Source organism: Triticum urartu, chromosome 5 (assembly GCF_003073215.2).
Source record: "Triticum urartu cultivar G1812 chromosome 5, Tu2.1, whole genome shotgun sequence".
In the NCBI taxonomy this organism is placed as follows: Eukaryota; Viridiplantae; Streptophyta; class Magnoliopsida; order Poales; family Poaceae; genus Triticum; species Triticum urartu.
The window spans coordinates 342,559,919-342,574,560 of record NC_053026.1 but is presented as its reverse complement, the minus strand read 5'-3'; the positions used below and the strand labels follow the sequence as shown (position 1 = coordinate 342,574,560).

Below are 14,642 nucleotides of genomic sequence, written 5' to 3'. Positions count from 1 at the left end.
CTAGAAGCAAAATTCAATCCGGCATAAATTTTTTGTATAATCATCCAAAGATTTAAACGATGTGTAGGGCAATTACGTATCATTAATTTCATCCTCTCCCAAGCTTGTGCAACATGTTCATGATCAAGTTGCTTAAAATTCATAATATCGTTTCTAAGAGTGATGTTCTTAGCGGGAGGAAAATACTTAGAGATAAAAGGATCTTTGCACTTATTCCATGAATCAATACTATTTTTAGGCAAAGACGAAAACAAAGTTTTAGCACGATCTCTAAGAGAAAACGAGAATAGCTTCAGTTTAACAATATCATTATCCACATCTTTCTTCTTTTGCATATCACACAAATCAACAAAGTTGTTTAGATGGGTAGCAACATCTTCACTAGGAAGGCCGGAAAACGGATCTTTCATGACAAGATTCAGCAAAGCAGCATTAATTTCACAAGATTCAGCATCGGTAAGAGGAGCAATCGGAGTGCTAATAAAATCATTATTATTGGTATTGGAAAAGTCACATAATTTAGTATTATCTTGAGCCATCATGACGAGCAAGCAATCCAACACACAAGCAAACAAGAAACAAGCAAAAGAGGCAAACTAGAAAAGAGAAGGGGAACGGAAAAATAGGGCGAATAAAACGGCAAGGGTGAAGTGGGAGAGGAAAATGAAAGGCAAATGGCAAATAATGTAATGCGAGGGATAAGAGTTTTAGATGGGTACTTGGTATGTCTTGACTTGTGCATAGACTCCCCAGCAACGGCGCCAGAAATCCTTCTTGGTACCTCTTGAGCACTGCGTTGGTTTTCCCTTGAAGAGGAAAGGCTGATGCAGCAAAGTAGCGTAAGTATTTCCCTCAGTTTTTGAGAATCAAGGTATCAATCTAGTAGGAGGTCACACGCAAGTCCCTCGTACCTAAACAAACAAATAAGAACCTCGCAACCAACGCGATAAATGGGTTGTCAATCCCTTCACGGTCACTTACGAGAGTGAGATCTGATAGAGACAATATGATAAGATAAATATTTTTGGTATTTTTATGATATAGATTGAAAGTAAAGATTGCAAAATAAAATAGATAGGAAACTTATATGATGGAGAATAGATCCGGGGGCCATAGGTTTCACTAGTGGCTTCTCTCAAGATAGCATAAGTATTATGGTGGGTGAACAAATTACTATCGAGCAATTGATAGAAAAGCGAGAAAATATGAGAATAACTAGGCATGATCATGTATATAGGCATCACGTCCGTGACAAGTAGACCGACTCCTGCCTGCATCTACTACTATTACTCCACACATCGACCGCTATCCAGCATGCATCTAGAGTATTAAGTTCATAAGAACAGAGCAATGCCTTAGGTAAGATGACATGATGTAGAGGGGTAAACTCAAGCAATATGATATAAGCCCCATCTTTTTATCCTCGATGGCAACAATACAATACGTGTCGTTTCCCTTTCTGTCATTGGGATCGAGCACCGCAAGATTGAACCCAAAGCTAAGCACTTCTCCCGTTGCAAGAAAGATCAATCTAGTAGGCCAAACCAAACTGATAATTCGAAGAGACTTGCAAAGATAGCCAATCATATAAAAGATTTCAGAGAAGAATCAAATATTGTTCATAGATAGACTTGATCATAAACCCACAATTCATCGGATCTCGACAAACACACCGCAAAAAGAGTTACATCGAATAGATCTCCAAGAAGATCGAGGAGAACTTTGTATTGAGATCCAAAGAGAGAGAAGAAGCCATCTAGCTACTAGCTATGGACCCGAAGGTCTGAAGTAAACTACTCACACATCATCGGAGGGGCCATGGAGTTGATGTAGAGGCCCTCCATGTTCAATGACCCCTTCGGTGAAGCTCCGAAAAAGGCCCCAAGATGGGATCTCTTGGGTACAGAAGGTTGCGGCGGTGGAAATAGGGTTTCGTGGTGCTTATGGATGTTTTCGGGGTGTGTGAACATATATAGGAGGAAGAAGTAGGTCGGTTGAGCCACGAGGGGCCCACGAGAGGGAGGGTGCGCCCCCTGCCTCGTGGACTCCTCGTTGGTTGCTTGACGTCCACTCCAAGTCCTCTGGATCACGTTTGTTCCAAAATCACGCTCCCGAAGGTTTCATTCTGTTTGGACTCCGTTTGATATTCCTTTTCTGCGAAACACTGAAATAGGAAAAAAACAGCAATTTGCGTTGGGCCTTGGGTTAATAGGTTAGTCCCAAAAATAATATAAAAGTGTAAAATAAAACCCATTAACATCCAAAACAGATAATATAATAGCATGGAACAATCAAAACTTATAGATACGTTGGAGACGTATCAAGCAGCACGGTGCTTCTTCAGAGTTTTCAATAATTTCTCTTCTTCCTATTCTGAAAGGTTAGCACTAATAATAACAGGATATGTCTTCTTTTTATCAAGATAAGCATATTTAAGAGTACCAGGCAATGGTCTAAGCTTAAACACGGGATCACCTTCGGGTGGAGGAGGATCCCCTAGAATTTTGACAGGCAAGTTGTGTTTCAAAATAGGTCCATGTTTAAAGAATACTTCATCTATTTCCCTTCTTTCATTCATAAGCATATCATTTTCATGGTCTAGCAAATATTGTCCTAAAGGATCATTAGGAGGCACGACAATGGAAGCAAGGCCAATAATTTCATCTTTACTAGGAAATTCTTTATCATGGGGTTGTCTACGAAATTTAGAAAATTAAAATCATGAGACATATCCCCTAAACCAACAGAAACAATATACTTTTTGCAATATATCTTAGCATTAACAGTATTCAAGAAGGGTCTACCAAATATAATGGGATAAAAGTCATCTTGTGGGGAACCAAGAACAAGAAAATCAGCAGGATATTTAACTTTCCCACACAAGACTTCAACATCTCTAACAATCCCAATCGGTGAAATAGTATCTCTATCGGCAAGCTTAATTGTAACATCAATACATTCTATCTCAGCAGGTGCAATATCATGCATAATTTCTTCATATAAAGAATGAGGTATTGCACTCGCGCTAGCACCCATATCACATAAGCCATGATAGCAATGATCTCCTATTTTAACAGAAATAACAGGCATGCCTACAGCAGGTCTATATTTATTTTTAGTATCAGGTCTAGCAATTCTAGCAGCTTCATCACAAAAGTAAATAACACGCCCATCAATATTATCAGACAAGAGATCTTTAACCATAGCAATACTAGGTTCATCTTTAATTTGCTCAGAGGGTGTAGGTGTTCTAGTATTACTCTTACGAACCACAGTTGAAGCTTTAGCATGATCCTTCATTCTATCAGGGAAAGGTGGTTTCTCAATATAAGCGGTAGGAACAATATGATCAACATTATAAGTGATAGTATTTTCTTCAACTTTAATAGGTTCAACTATTTTTACTTCAATGGGAGGATGATATTTAAGCCACTTCTCCTTAGGGAGATCAACACGAGTAGCAAAGGATTCAGAAAAAGAAGCTACTATCTCATAGTCAAGTCCATATTTAGTGCTAAACTCACGAAAAGCATCGGTATCCATAAAAGATTTAACACAATCAAACTTAGGTGTTCTACCCGACTCCTTACCTTCGTCGAGTTCCCAATCTTCAGAGTTGCATTTAATTCTTTCCAATAAATCCCATGTGAATTCAATAGTCTTCATCGTAAAAGAACCATTACAAGAAGTGTCGAGCATGGAGCGATTATTGAGAGAAAGCCGAGCATAAATTTTTTGAATAATAATTTCTCTTGAGAGCTCATGATTGGGGCATGAATGTAACATTGACTTAAGCCTTCCCCAAGCTTGAGCGATGCTTTCTCCTTCACGAGGCCAAAAATTATATATATAATTACGATCACGATGAACCAGATGTATAGGATAAAACTTTTGATGACATTTCAATTTCAATCGTTTGTAGTTCCACGATCCCATATCATCACATAGCCTAAACCATGTCAATGCCTTTCCCTTCAAAGATAAAGGGAAGACCTTCTTCTTGATAACATCCTCAGGCATACCTGCAAGCTTAAATAGTCCATAAACTTTATCCACATAGATTAGGTGCAAATCGGGATGCAATGTTTCATCTCCTGTAAAAGGATTAGTTAGCAGTTTCTCTATCATACCCCAAGGAATTTCAAAGTAACATTTTCAGTAGGTTCAGTAGGTTGAGGAGCAACTCTTTGCTCTACTGGTCGGGGTGAAGATACCCCGAACAAGCCTCTCAAAGGATTACTTTCCATAGTAACAAGTGACAGTAAATTTCAGCACACTATATACATTTTTCCTTACCAAATTCCACCTACCAAAGGCGCTTCACTCCCCGGCAACGGCGCCAGAAAAGAGTCTTGATGACCTGCAAGTATAGGGGGTCTATCGTAGTCCTTTCGATAAGTAAGAGTGTCGAACCCAACGAGGAGCAGAAGGAAATGATAAGCAGTTTTCAGTAAGGTATTCTCTGCAAGCACTGAAATTATCGGTAACAGATAGTTTTGTGATAAGGTTATTTGTAACGGGTAACAAGTAATAAAAGTAAATAATGTGCAACAAGATGGCCCAATCCTTTTTGTAGCAAAGGACAAGCCTGGAAAAACTCTTATGTAAAGGAAAGCGCTCCCGAGGACACATGGGAATTATCGCCAAGCTAGTTTTCATCACGTTCATATGATTCGAGTTCGGTACTTTGATAATTTGATATGTGGGTGGACCGGTGCTTGGGTACTGCCCTTCCTTGGACAAGCATCCCACTTATGATTAACCCCTCTTACAAGCATCCACAACTACAAAAGAAGTATTAAGGTAAACCTAACCATAACATGAAACATATGGATCCAAATCAGCCCTTTACGAAGCAACGCACAAACTAGGGTTTAAGCTTCTGTCACTCTAGCAACCCATCATATACTTATTACTTCCCAATGCCTTACCCTAGGCCCAAACAATGGTGAAGTGTCATGTAGTCAACGTTCACATGACAGCACTAGAGGAAAGACAAAATACATCTCATCAAAATATCGAACGAATACCAAATTCACATGACTACTTATAGCAAGACTTCTCCCATGTCCTCATGAACAAACATAACTACTCACAAATCATATTCATGTTCATAATCAGAGGGGTATTAATATGCATAAAGGATCTGAACATATGATCTTCCACCAAGTAAACCAACTAGCATCAACTACAAGGAGTAATCAACACTACTAGCAACCCACACGCATCAATCTGAGGTTTTGAGACAAAGATTGGATACAAGATATGAACTAGGGTTTGAGATAAGATGGTGCTGGTGAAGATGTTGATGGAGATTGACCCCTTCCCGACGAGAGGATCGATGGTGATGATTTCGCCCTCCTGGAGGGATGTTCCCCGGCAGAACAGCTCCGCCGGAGCCCTAGATTGGTTCCGCTAAGGTTCCGCCTCGTGACGGCGGAGTTTCGTCCCGAAAGCTTGCTTATGATTTTTTCCAGGGCGAAAGACTTCATATAGCCAAAGATGGGCACCGGAGGCCTGCCAGGGGGAGCAATGAGGCAGGGGGCGCGCCCCCACCCTCGTGGATGGTGGGTGGCCCCCCTCCGGTGCTTTCTTCGTCCAATAATTTTTATATATTCCAAAACTGACTTTCGTGGAGTTTCGAGACTTTTGGAGTTGTGCAGAATAGGTTTCTAATATTTGCTCCTTTTCCAGTCTAGAATTCCGGCTGTCGGCATTCTCCCTCTTCGTGCAAACCTTGTAAAATAAGATAGAATATGCGTAAGTATTGTGACATAATGTGTAATAACAACCCATAATGCAATAAATATCGATATAAAAGCATGGTGCAAAATGGACGTATCAGAGAACTCTGCCAATCACTATCTTATCTGAAAGATTAACTCCCACTTGATTCAAGCGATTGTAGTACCCAGACATTCTGAGCACATGCTCACTAGCTGAGCTATTCTCCTCCATCTTGTAGGCAAAGTACTTGTCAGAGGTCTCATACCTCTTAACACGGGCATGAGTTTAAAATATCATTTTCAGCTCTTGAAACATCTCATATGCTCCATGGCGTTCAAAATATTTTTGAAGTCCTGGTTCTAAACCGTAAAGCATGGTGCACTAAACTATTAAGTAGTCATCATATCGAGCTTGTCAAACGTTCATAACGTCTGCATCTGCTCCTGCGATAGGTCTGTCACCTAGCGGTGCATCAAGAACATAATTCTTCTGTGCAACAATGAGTATAATCCTCAGATCACAGATCCAGTCCGCACCATTGCTACTATCATCTTTCAACATAGTTTTTCTCTAGGAACATATCAAAAATAAAACAGAGGAGCTATACGCGAGCTATTGATCTACAACATAAAAATGCAAATACTATCAGGAGTAAGTTCATGATAAATTAAGTTCAGTTAATCATAATACTTAAAAACTCCCACTTAGATAGACATCCATCGAGTCATCTAAATGATCACGTGAGACACATATTTATTTCTGGTGGAGGCACGGAATTGCTTCCGCGGACCGTGCCTCTCGAAAAAGAAAAAATGCATTTTTTCTTCTTCCACGAGAGACACAAATTTACTTCTGGCACAGATTTTCTTACACGAGAGGCACAACCCTTGCTCTCACAAAAAAACATGTTTTCTCCTACCATGAGATGCACGAATCTGCTTACGCGTAGGCACAGTCATGCCTCTTGCAGAAATGTAAAAAAAGACGTTTTTTCCTGCCATGAGAGACACAAATTTGCTTCCTCGAGGCATGACCATGCCTCTTGGAAAAAAAATGTATTTTTTTCCTTTCGCAATAGACATGGATTTACTTCTCATGGAGACATGGATTTGCTTTAGTGAAAGGCATAGATTTACTTCTGGTGGAGGCACGGATTTGCTTCCGTGGATCTTGCCTCTCGAAAAAGAAAAAATGCATTTTTTCTTCTTCCACGAGAGACATAAATTTACTTATGGCACAGATTTTCTTACACAAGAGGCACAACCCTTCCTCTCACAAAAGAAAAAAAAACATGTTTTTTCCTACCATGAGATGCACGAATTTGCTTACGCGTAGGCATAGTCGTGCCTCTCGTAGAAAGGTAAAAAAAGGCGTTTTTTCCTGCCATGAGAGACACAAATTTGCTTCTGCGAGGCATGACCATGCCTCTTGGAAAAGAAAAAAAATCGTATTTTTTTCCTTTCGCAATAGACATGGATTTACTTCTCGTGGAGACGTGGATCTGCTTTCGTGAGTGGCACGGTCATGTCTCTCGGAAAGAGAAAAAGGTGTTCCCTATTTGGGTTTTTTCCTTTGTTATTTTATGAAAAACAAAGTTCGTCAAAACCTATCAACGTGATTCGTGTTATATTTGGTATGATATTAATTACACGCTAAACATGTTGTGCGCTCGTCGTTGGAGCAGTTTAGTCGGTGGATTGACCTGATTTAATGGACGAGATTAGTAGGATCTGCCTCTTAAGGTATTTTTATATTAGTACAGATATAGATGCATTTTCTGAATAAAGCCCTCTGAATTGCACACGAAAAAAGGTAAAACAGAAGAAGAAGAGGACAACCGATATCGGGTCTGCTGGTCTGGTCACTGGGCTGGGCTTCAGCCTACTGTTTGTAACTGGGCTTCATACTCGACCCCGCGACCACAGGTTGGCCCATTCGAAGCCCGATAGGGTTTTGCTTCTAGGTCTCGATGCTCCTATATAAATGACCGCTTCTCCCAACCTTCCCATCCCCTCGCTCTCGCCGCCGCCGCTGCCTTCTCTCCCGCGCCGCCGCAGCCATGGTTCGTTCTCTCTCCCCCTCTCACGCCCGTTTGCCCAGCGTCTATGCTCCTTTGTTTTGCTCTGACTCCGTGTGTTTCGTTTCTCGTTCTTGGTTTCCAGGTGAAGTACTCGACGGATCCCGCCAATCCCACCAAGTGTAAGTTCCCCTGCTCGAGGAGACGGATGGATTTGTTTTCGCCGTGTCGTATGATGATTTCCGCAGATCTGCTGATTACTCATGTGTGCATTTTCCCTTGATTCTTGCAGCCGCCAAGGCCATGGGCCGGGACCTGCGTGTTCATTTCAAGGTGAGCTCCCGAGTCTAATCCCGATAACGCTTTTCAACGGATCTTTCACTGAATGGCTTGTCAACTTAAGTATGGAAGCCTATCGTTAGAAGGATTAGCTGGTCTCGATGTGTGGTGTGCATTTATCTTTGATAAGGCTGGTAGTTATAGTTTAGTTCGAATAGTATACTAACCGATTTGGCTGCAGCCACAAATTCCCATAATCCCATTGTGTGGCATGTGATGAACCAGCTAGTGATTTAGTGCATTAGTTCCTCTATGTACCACCTGAGACAGTTTTAAGTGACAAGTCTCGTAAGCAGGGTGTGGTTTATAAGTTATACAGTATCCTCTAGACTCAGGAAAATGCAATCCTCTGAAACTTGAAAACAAGTGCAGCTTCTGTGGCAGTTCGCATTTTCATTTGCATCCTAAAGAAAAAAAGCAGGATGCTTTGCTTTCTATAAGCAGTGTCCCCGTAATCTCTAGGAATATTATTTTCATTGTTTTTGGGTGAACCAGTGGACACAGTACTTTGTGTTTTATGTCTATTGGTTCAGTAAATGATGGCACATTTTATGTCAATTATATGCACTTCACCGTTAAATGTTGGGTTTGTTGTTCAATATGCCACAACAAATTTCTACTTTCACCAAGCTATGGATACAGTTCACTCCTGGTTGTTAGTTAGCTATTGTTCTTGATCTTCTTTTGCTATCACCCTAAAGTAAAAAAGCAGGATGCTTTGCTCTCTATAAGCAGTGTCCCCGTAAACTTTAGGAAGATCACATTGTCATTGTTATTGGGTGAACCGATGGACACAGTACTTTGTGTTTTATGTCTATTGGTTCAGTAAATGAAGACACATTCCTTGGTAATGGCAATTTTTTGTGGTTGACTGGTAACCTCACTATTTTGAGGTAATGAGTTACCTGCTATGTCTGGAGCTGCTTCTTTTGTTGTGACCCTAAAGAAAAAAAAGCAGGATGCTTTGCTCTTTATAAGCAGTGTCCCCATAAGCTTTAGGAACATTATGATCATTGTTCTTGGGTGAACCATTGGACACAGTACTATGTGTTTTATGTCTTTTGGTTCAATAAACGATGACACATTTTGTTATTCAGACTTTTATTGATCTGTGTTCCAATGTCTGATTGCTGATTTTTTGTGTTCTTGCCCATACAATGCATGGTGTCCTTGTTAGTTAAGTTGAGCTTGCAGTTATACTTAGCTCTTTTTTTTGAACCTTAAATGATAGAAATCTGTCTGTTCATATTGATGTTTGGTGTATTATCTGATCTGCCTAACTGTTGTTGTAAAGCTACCAGTGTTGATTTCCTGACCTGGATGTTTGAAATTGCAGAACACTAGGGAAACAGCGTTTGCCCTGAGGAAGATGTCGCTCAACAAGGCCAAGAGGTACCTTGAGGATGTGTTGGCACACAAGCAAGCCATCCCCTTCCGGAGGTACTGCCGTGGTGTTGGACGCACAGCCCAGGTGAAGAACCGTCAGCCCAATGGTCAGGGACGCTGGCCTGCCAAGTCTGCTAAGTTCGTTCTGGATCTTCTAAAGAACGCTGAGAGCAATGCTGAGGTCCGTTATCTTACCATGACTGCCTTAGTTTATGTGTCCATGATAACTTGTCAGCTTTTTATAACTCCAGTATCTGCTCTACAGGTGAAAGGTCTTGATGTTGATGCTCTCTACATTTCACACATCCAAGTGAACCAGGCCCAGAAGCAGCGGCGCCGGACCTACCGTGCCCATGGACGCATCAACCGTAAGTTTGTTGAAACACCTGCTTCATCTTAGTAGTAATGTTTCAGGCAATCTTTGAAAATTGCTCATGGCTCCCTCTACCTTGTTGCAGCCTACATGTCCAACCCATGCCACATTGAGCTGATCTTGTCGGAGAAGGAAGAGCCGGTGAAGAAGGAGGTGCGTATTCTTTCCATTTATCCTTGCTCAGCTGCTCATGCTATGCGTTGCTCTTGTTGTATATGCTGTTTTGAGCTCTCCTAATAGGTGTTTTGATCTTTATTCGCGCAGGCTGAGTCCCAGATCGCCAGGAAGGCCTAGAGAAGGAAGCTCTACATAACCTATCCGCCTATTCGTTAGAGCAGTTTGTAGCATCTGGTTTGGCTGAGTGGAAATTTTTGGCCTGTTATCTGTGTCGTCTAAATACTGCTAGCTCATACTTTGTGAAACCCATGATCGTCTCATGTACTGGATTCAATCTGGTTGTGTTTTGGAATATTTTTCATCGTATGAGTTTTTCCTGTTTGATCCCTCAAATGATCCCTACGTTATGCTATCCTGCATCATTGTATAACTTAGTTGAGGGAACGCGTAAATTGCTTATAAAAAATCGCCCAAACCATGATTTTAAATGACCTTTGCGGTGTCCTCGACGAACAAAACAGATTCTTACGAACCGTGCTGTGTATTTAAGGCCTCTTTGTTTGTAGGATTTTTGTAGGAATTTTTGTAGGAATTTCTATGTCGTCTCACTTTCTATGATTTTTTTGTTCCTATAAAATTTCTATCCTAAATCAAAGAAGACCTAAACCTTTGTAGTTCTTGTCCGCTGTTCAAGTCGTCTCCATAGATGTCTTAGTCGAGTGACTCCCTCGTTCCAACAGCCAGGCTGCTGCAAGCCAACAACGAGGGCTTCATATGGACCAGAAGATCTGTTTGTCTATGCAGGACCTCGATGGCGCCCAAGCTACGGTGCTGCACGGCGTGGTCATAAACAACAGCCATTATTGCAATCTGATCTTGAAAGGCCGGCCACTTCCTCGGCGGTGCTGTGAGACAGATCTTGGAAGTCCAGCCACTTCCTCGACCTGCTATGAAACTGCTCACCGACATGTTGCGAGGGCGGGTAATAGGATGTACGTAGGCGACATCCCGACATGGTGCTGTGAGTCGCGCAGGCACCATCATGCTGCGAACGGGTGTTTGCGGATGGAACTGCGGGTGTTACGGGAGGGAAGGCGTGGATGTGGATCGGGACGAGCAACGGCTGTGATGATGTGCATTTGACAGTTTGAGACGGATGACGGCGAGCTATCATCCGCCTTCCTTTTTTTTTCTGTTATGAAACTTACAACATGCATCCTTGGCAACTACATTGTCGATGAAATTACTACATTGCGGCCATGGCCAAATGTATCTGACGCCCCCTTGCGCGTGATGATAAACCCATAATAGGCATCTACCGTCTAAGCTAACTTGAGATGTCATTGAGTGGATGACTTTGCCATGCTTAACATAGATGCTCCAGTAGGAGCCAGTCTTAGAATAAAGAGAGATTGCAATGAAAACATGTGAGGAGTCAGTCTTATAATAAAGAGAGATTGCAATGAAAACATGTGAGCTAAAATTACATTTATGTCTATAGATCACCTAGCGATGACTATAAATACTGGAGTGAGCCGAAGGCATGCCACCTTCATCGCCCGCCCCTAACCGGAGCGAGGCCAAACTTGTTGCTGTAGAAAATAAAAAAAAACGTCGTGTTAAAGCCCTAGAGGACCATTGCACGAGAAATAGCAACCGTCGTCGATGGAGAGAATAATAGATCGGAAGGATTCAACATGCAAACACATAAACGAAGGCGAGGAAAGAGTGGATCCAAACAGATCCACTAAAGACCAACACTCCACTGAAGACCAACACTGAGCAAATCCTGTGAGATCCGCCGGAGACACACCTCCACACGCTCTTGGATGACTCTAGACGCATCATCAGAACGGAGGCTAGGCAGGGTGAACCTTATTCCATTTTCAGGAAGCTGCCCCCTGCCTCGTCTTCATGAGCAGGGCATAGATTCTAAGAGCATCTAGAACCGAGCGCTCCAAACCCTCCTCAAATGCCAGGGCGGCCCGCCCGGTCACTGACCGGTCATGATTTTTCCACCCAGACGGACACCTTAAACGCCCGAGCTGACTGACACACCTCATATTCAACCCAAAAATGGGGCGAATATGGGGGCCCCGGGCGCGTCTGCCACGTCGGACCCGGCCCACGCAGGCCCACCCAACCCCACATATATTCGTCCCCATCCGCTCGCCGGATCAAACCCTAGCCACTTCACACTTCTCTCCCTCCGCTCCCTTCGACATGGCGGGCAGCGGGTCTGACTCCGACCTGTCCGAATCCGTGAACTGGGGTGTCATCTCGTGTGGGTTGGAGGAGGCAATGGCGGTCCGCATTGCACTCCGTTGCTCCAGGGAGGACAGCGCCCGGCCGACGGACGGATTTGTCTGGCATGACTCCATTGAGTAGGATCAACGGGCGCTCTGGTCCTCTGGGGCTGGATCATCGCGGTCCCGATAGCCGGAAAATCTCTCCTTCCCCATCACCGGTTGGGCAGACTATGAGTCCCACCTAGAATGGGAAGCCCTCCATGGGAAGGAGAGGATAAGGGACGTCGAGGACCATATCGCGGCGAAAATGGCGGAGACAGCTGATGCGGCGGCGCGGGCTGTCGCAGAGGAGGGAGCCATCCGCGCCCGTATTATGAAGAAACGACAGCGGAGGAACACACGCGCCCTCGCCCCGAGAGCAGAATCGGGCGGTCCGTGCCATGGTCGGACTGCCATCGAAGGAGGATAAGGAGGATAACGACGATGAGGACAGCTCCGACGACGAGTAGATCCGGCTCGATCCTTACCGCGTCTTCGACCGATACTTCCGCAAGAAGGACGGCAAGGGCACCGGGAAGGGCAAGTGCAGCCGTGGATGATCTCCACCATAGCCAAACATGGCAAATTTTGGTGGTCCGATGGATGTTTAGTGTAGTGTGGTGGACTAGTCGGACAATGTGTGCATCGATGTAGTAGCATGAGTTTGTATGGATTTGAGATATGATAATTGAGGTGTCCGGATGTGGATTTTATTATTTGAGGCGTGACCAGTTAGTGCTCGCGGACGCGTCCGCGGGCGTTTGAGGGGCCGAATTTGCAGAGTCCGGCTATAGATGCTCTAAACGAACAGAGCAAGATCCCTCATGTCGCCAAGGACCAGGGTTCACTGATGACCCACAAGTATAGGGGATCAATCATAGTCCTTTCGATAAGTAAGAGTGCCGAACCCAAAAAGGAGCAGAAGGAATGACAAGCGGTTTTCAGTAAGGTAATTTATGCAAGCACTGAAATTATCATAACAAGTAATTTGATAGCAAGATAATTTGTAACAACTGACAAGTAGCAATAGTAACAATAGGTGTGGCAAGGTAGCTCAATCCTTTTTGTAGCAAAGGATAGGCCAAAACAATCTCTTATAGTAAGCAAAGCGTTCTTGAGGACACACGGAAATTTCATCTAGTCACTTTCATCATGTTGGTTTGATTCACGTTCGCTACTTTGATAATTTGATATGTGGGTGGACCGGTGCTTGGGTGCTGTTCTTACTTGAACAAGCCTCCCACTTATGATTAACCCCTCTCGCAAGCATCCGCAACTATGAAAGAAGAATTAAGATAGAATCTAGCCATAGCATTAAACATATGAATCCAAATCGGCCCCTTACAAAATAGCGCATAAACTAGGGTTTAAGTTTCTGTCACTCTAGCAACCCATCATCTAATAACTACTTCACAATGCATTCCCTTAGGCCAAATATGGTGAAGTGTCATATAGTCGACGTTGACATAACACCACTAAGGGAATCACAACATACACATCATCAAAATATCGAACAAATATCAAATTCACATGATTACTTGCAACATGACTTCTCATGTGTCCTCAAGAACAAAAGTAACTGCTCACACAACATATTCATGCTCAAGATCAGAGGAGTAATAAATATCATAATGGATCTGAACATATATCTTCCACCAAATAAACCGGCTAGCATCAACTACAATATGTAATCAACACTATTTGTCACCCAGAGGTACCAATATTAGGTTTTGATACAAAGATTGAACACAAGAGATCAACTAGGGTTTAGAGATGAGATGGTGTTGTTGAAGATGTTGATGGAGATTAGGCCTCCCACGATGAGAGGGTTGTTGGTGATGACGATAACTTCGATTTCCCCCTCCGGGAGGGAAGTATCCCCGGCGGAATCGCTCCGCCGGAGAGCAAAAGTGGTCCTGCTCAAGTTCCGCCTCGAGACGGCGGCGCTCCATCCCGAAAGTCCTCTCCTTATTTTTTCTAGGACAAAAGACCTTATGTAATAGAAGATGGGCACCAGAGGTGGGCCAGAGAGCCCACTACCCACCAGGGCGCACTTGGGGGGTAGGCGCGCCCTGGTCCCTAGCAGGCACCTGGGTGGCTTCCTCCGGTATTTCTTTTCTCCAGTATTTTTATATATTCCAAAACAATTCTCCGTAAAGTTTCAGCTCATTTGGAGATGTGCAGAATAGGTATCTCTGACGTAGCTTTTTCAGGTCCATAATTCCAGCTACCGGTATTCTCCCTTTTTGTGTAAACCTTGCATATTATGTGAGAAAAGTCATTATAATTACTCCATAAGGTGTCATATTGAATAAAAACACTATAAATAACAGTAGGAAAACATGATCTAAAATGGACGTATCAACTCCCCGAAGCTTAGACCTCGCTTGTCCTC

General features: G+C 43.1%; 1 protein-coding gene and 3 non-coding genes across 4 annotated transcripts; all 4 read left to right on the top strand.

Moving 5' to 3' along the window:
* The first annotated feature begins 7,677 nt into the window (after positions 1-7,677).
* LOC125508923 (60S ribosomal protein L17-1) lies at positions 7,678-10,325 on the top strand. Its single transcript, XM_048673731.1, has 7 exons — positions 7,678-7,789; positions 7,890-7,926; positions 8,037-8,077; positions 9,420-9,650; positions 9,735-9,837; positions 9,928-9,995; positions 10,107-10,325. Exons 1-7 carry the CDS (start codon positions 7,787-7,789, stop codon positions 10,134-10,136), a joined length of 513 nt encoding a protein of 170 aa, XP_048529688.1. The 5' UTR covers positions 7,678-7,786; the 3' UTR covers positions 10,137-10,325.
* Positions 8,495-8,633, top strand: LOC125511880. The gene has a single exon (XR_007285151.1). It is a non-coding gene; the product is annotated as a small nucleolar RNA snoR74 (small nucleolar RNA).
* LOC125511878 lies at positions 8,786-8,926 on the top strand. The gene has a single exon (XR_007285149.1). It is a non-coding gene; the product is annotated as a small nucleolar RNA snoR74 (small nucleolar RNA).
* LOC125511879 lies at positions 9,032-9,170 on the top strand. Its single transcript, XR_007285150.1, has one exon. It is a non-coding gene; the product is annotated as a small nucleolar RNA snoR74 (small nucleolar RNA).
* Positions 10,326-14,642: the final 4,317 nt, after the last annotated feature.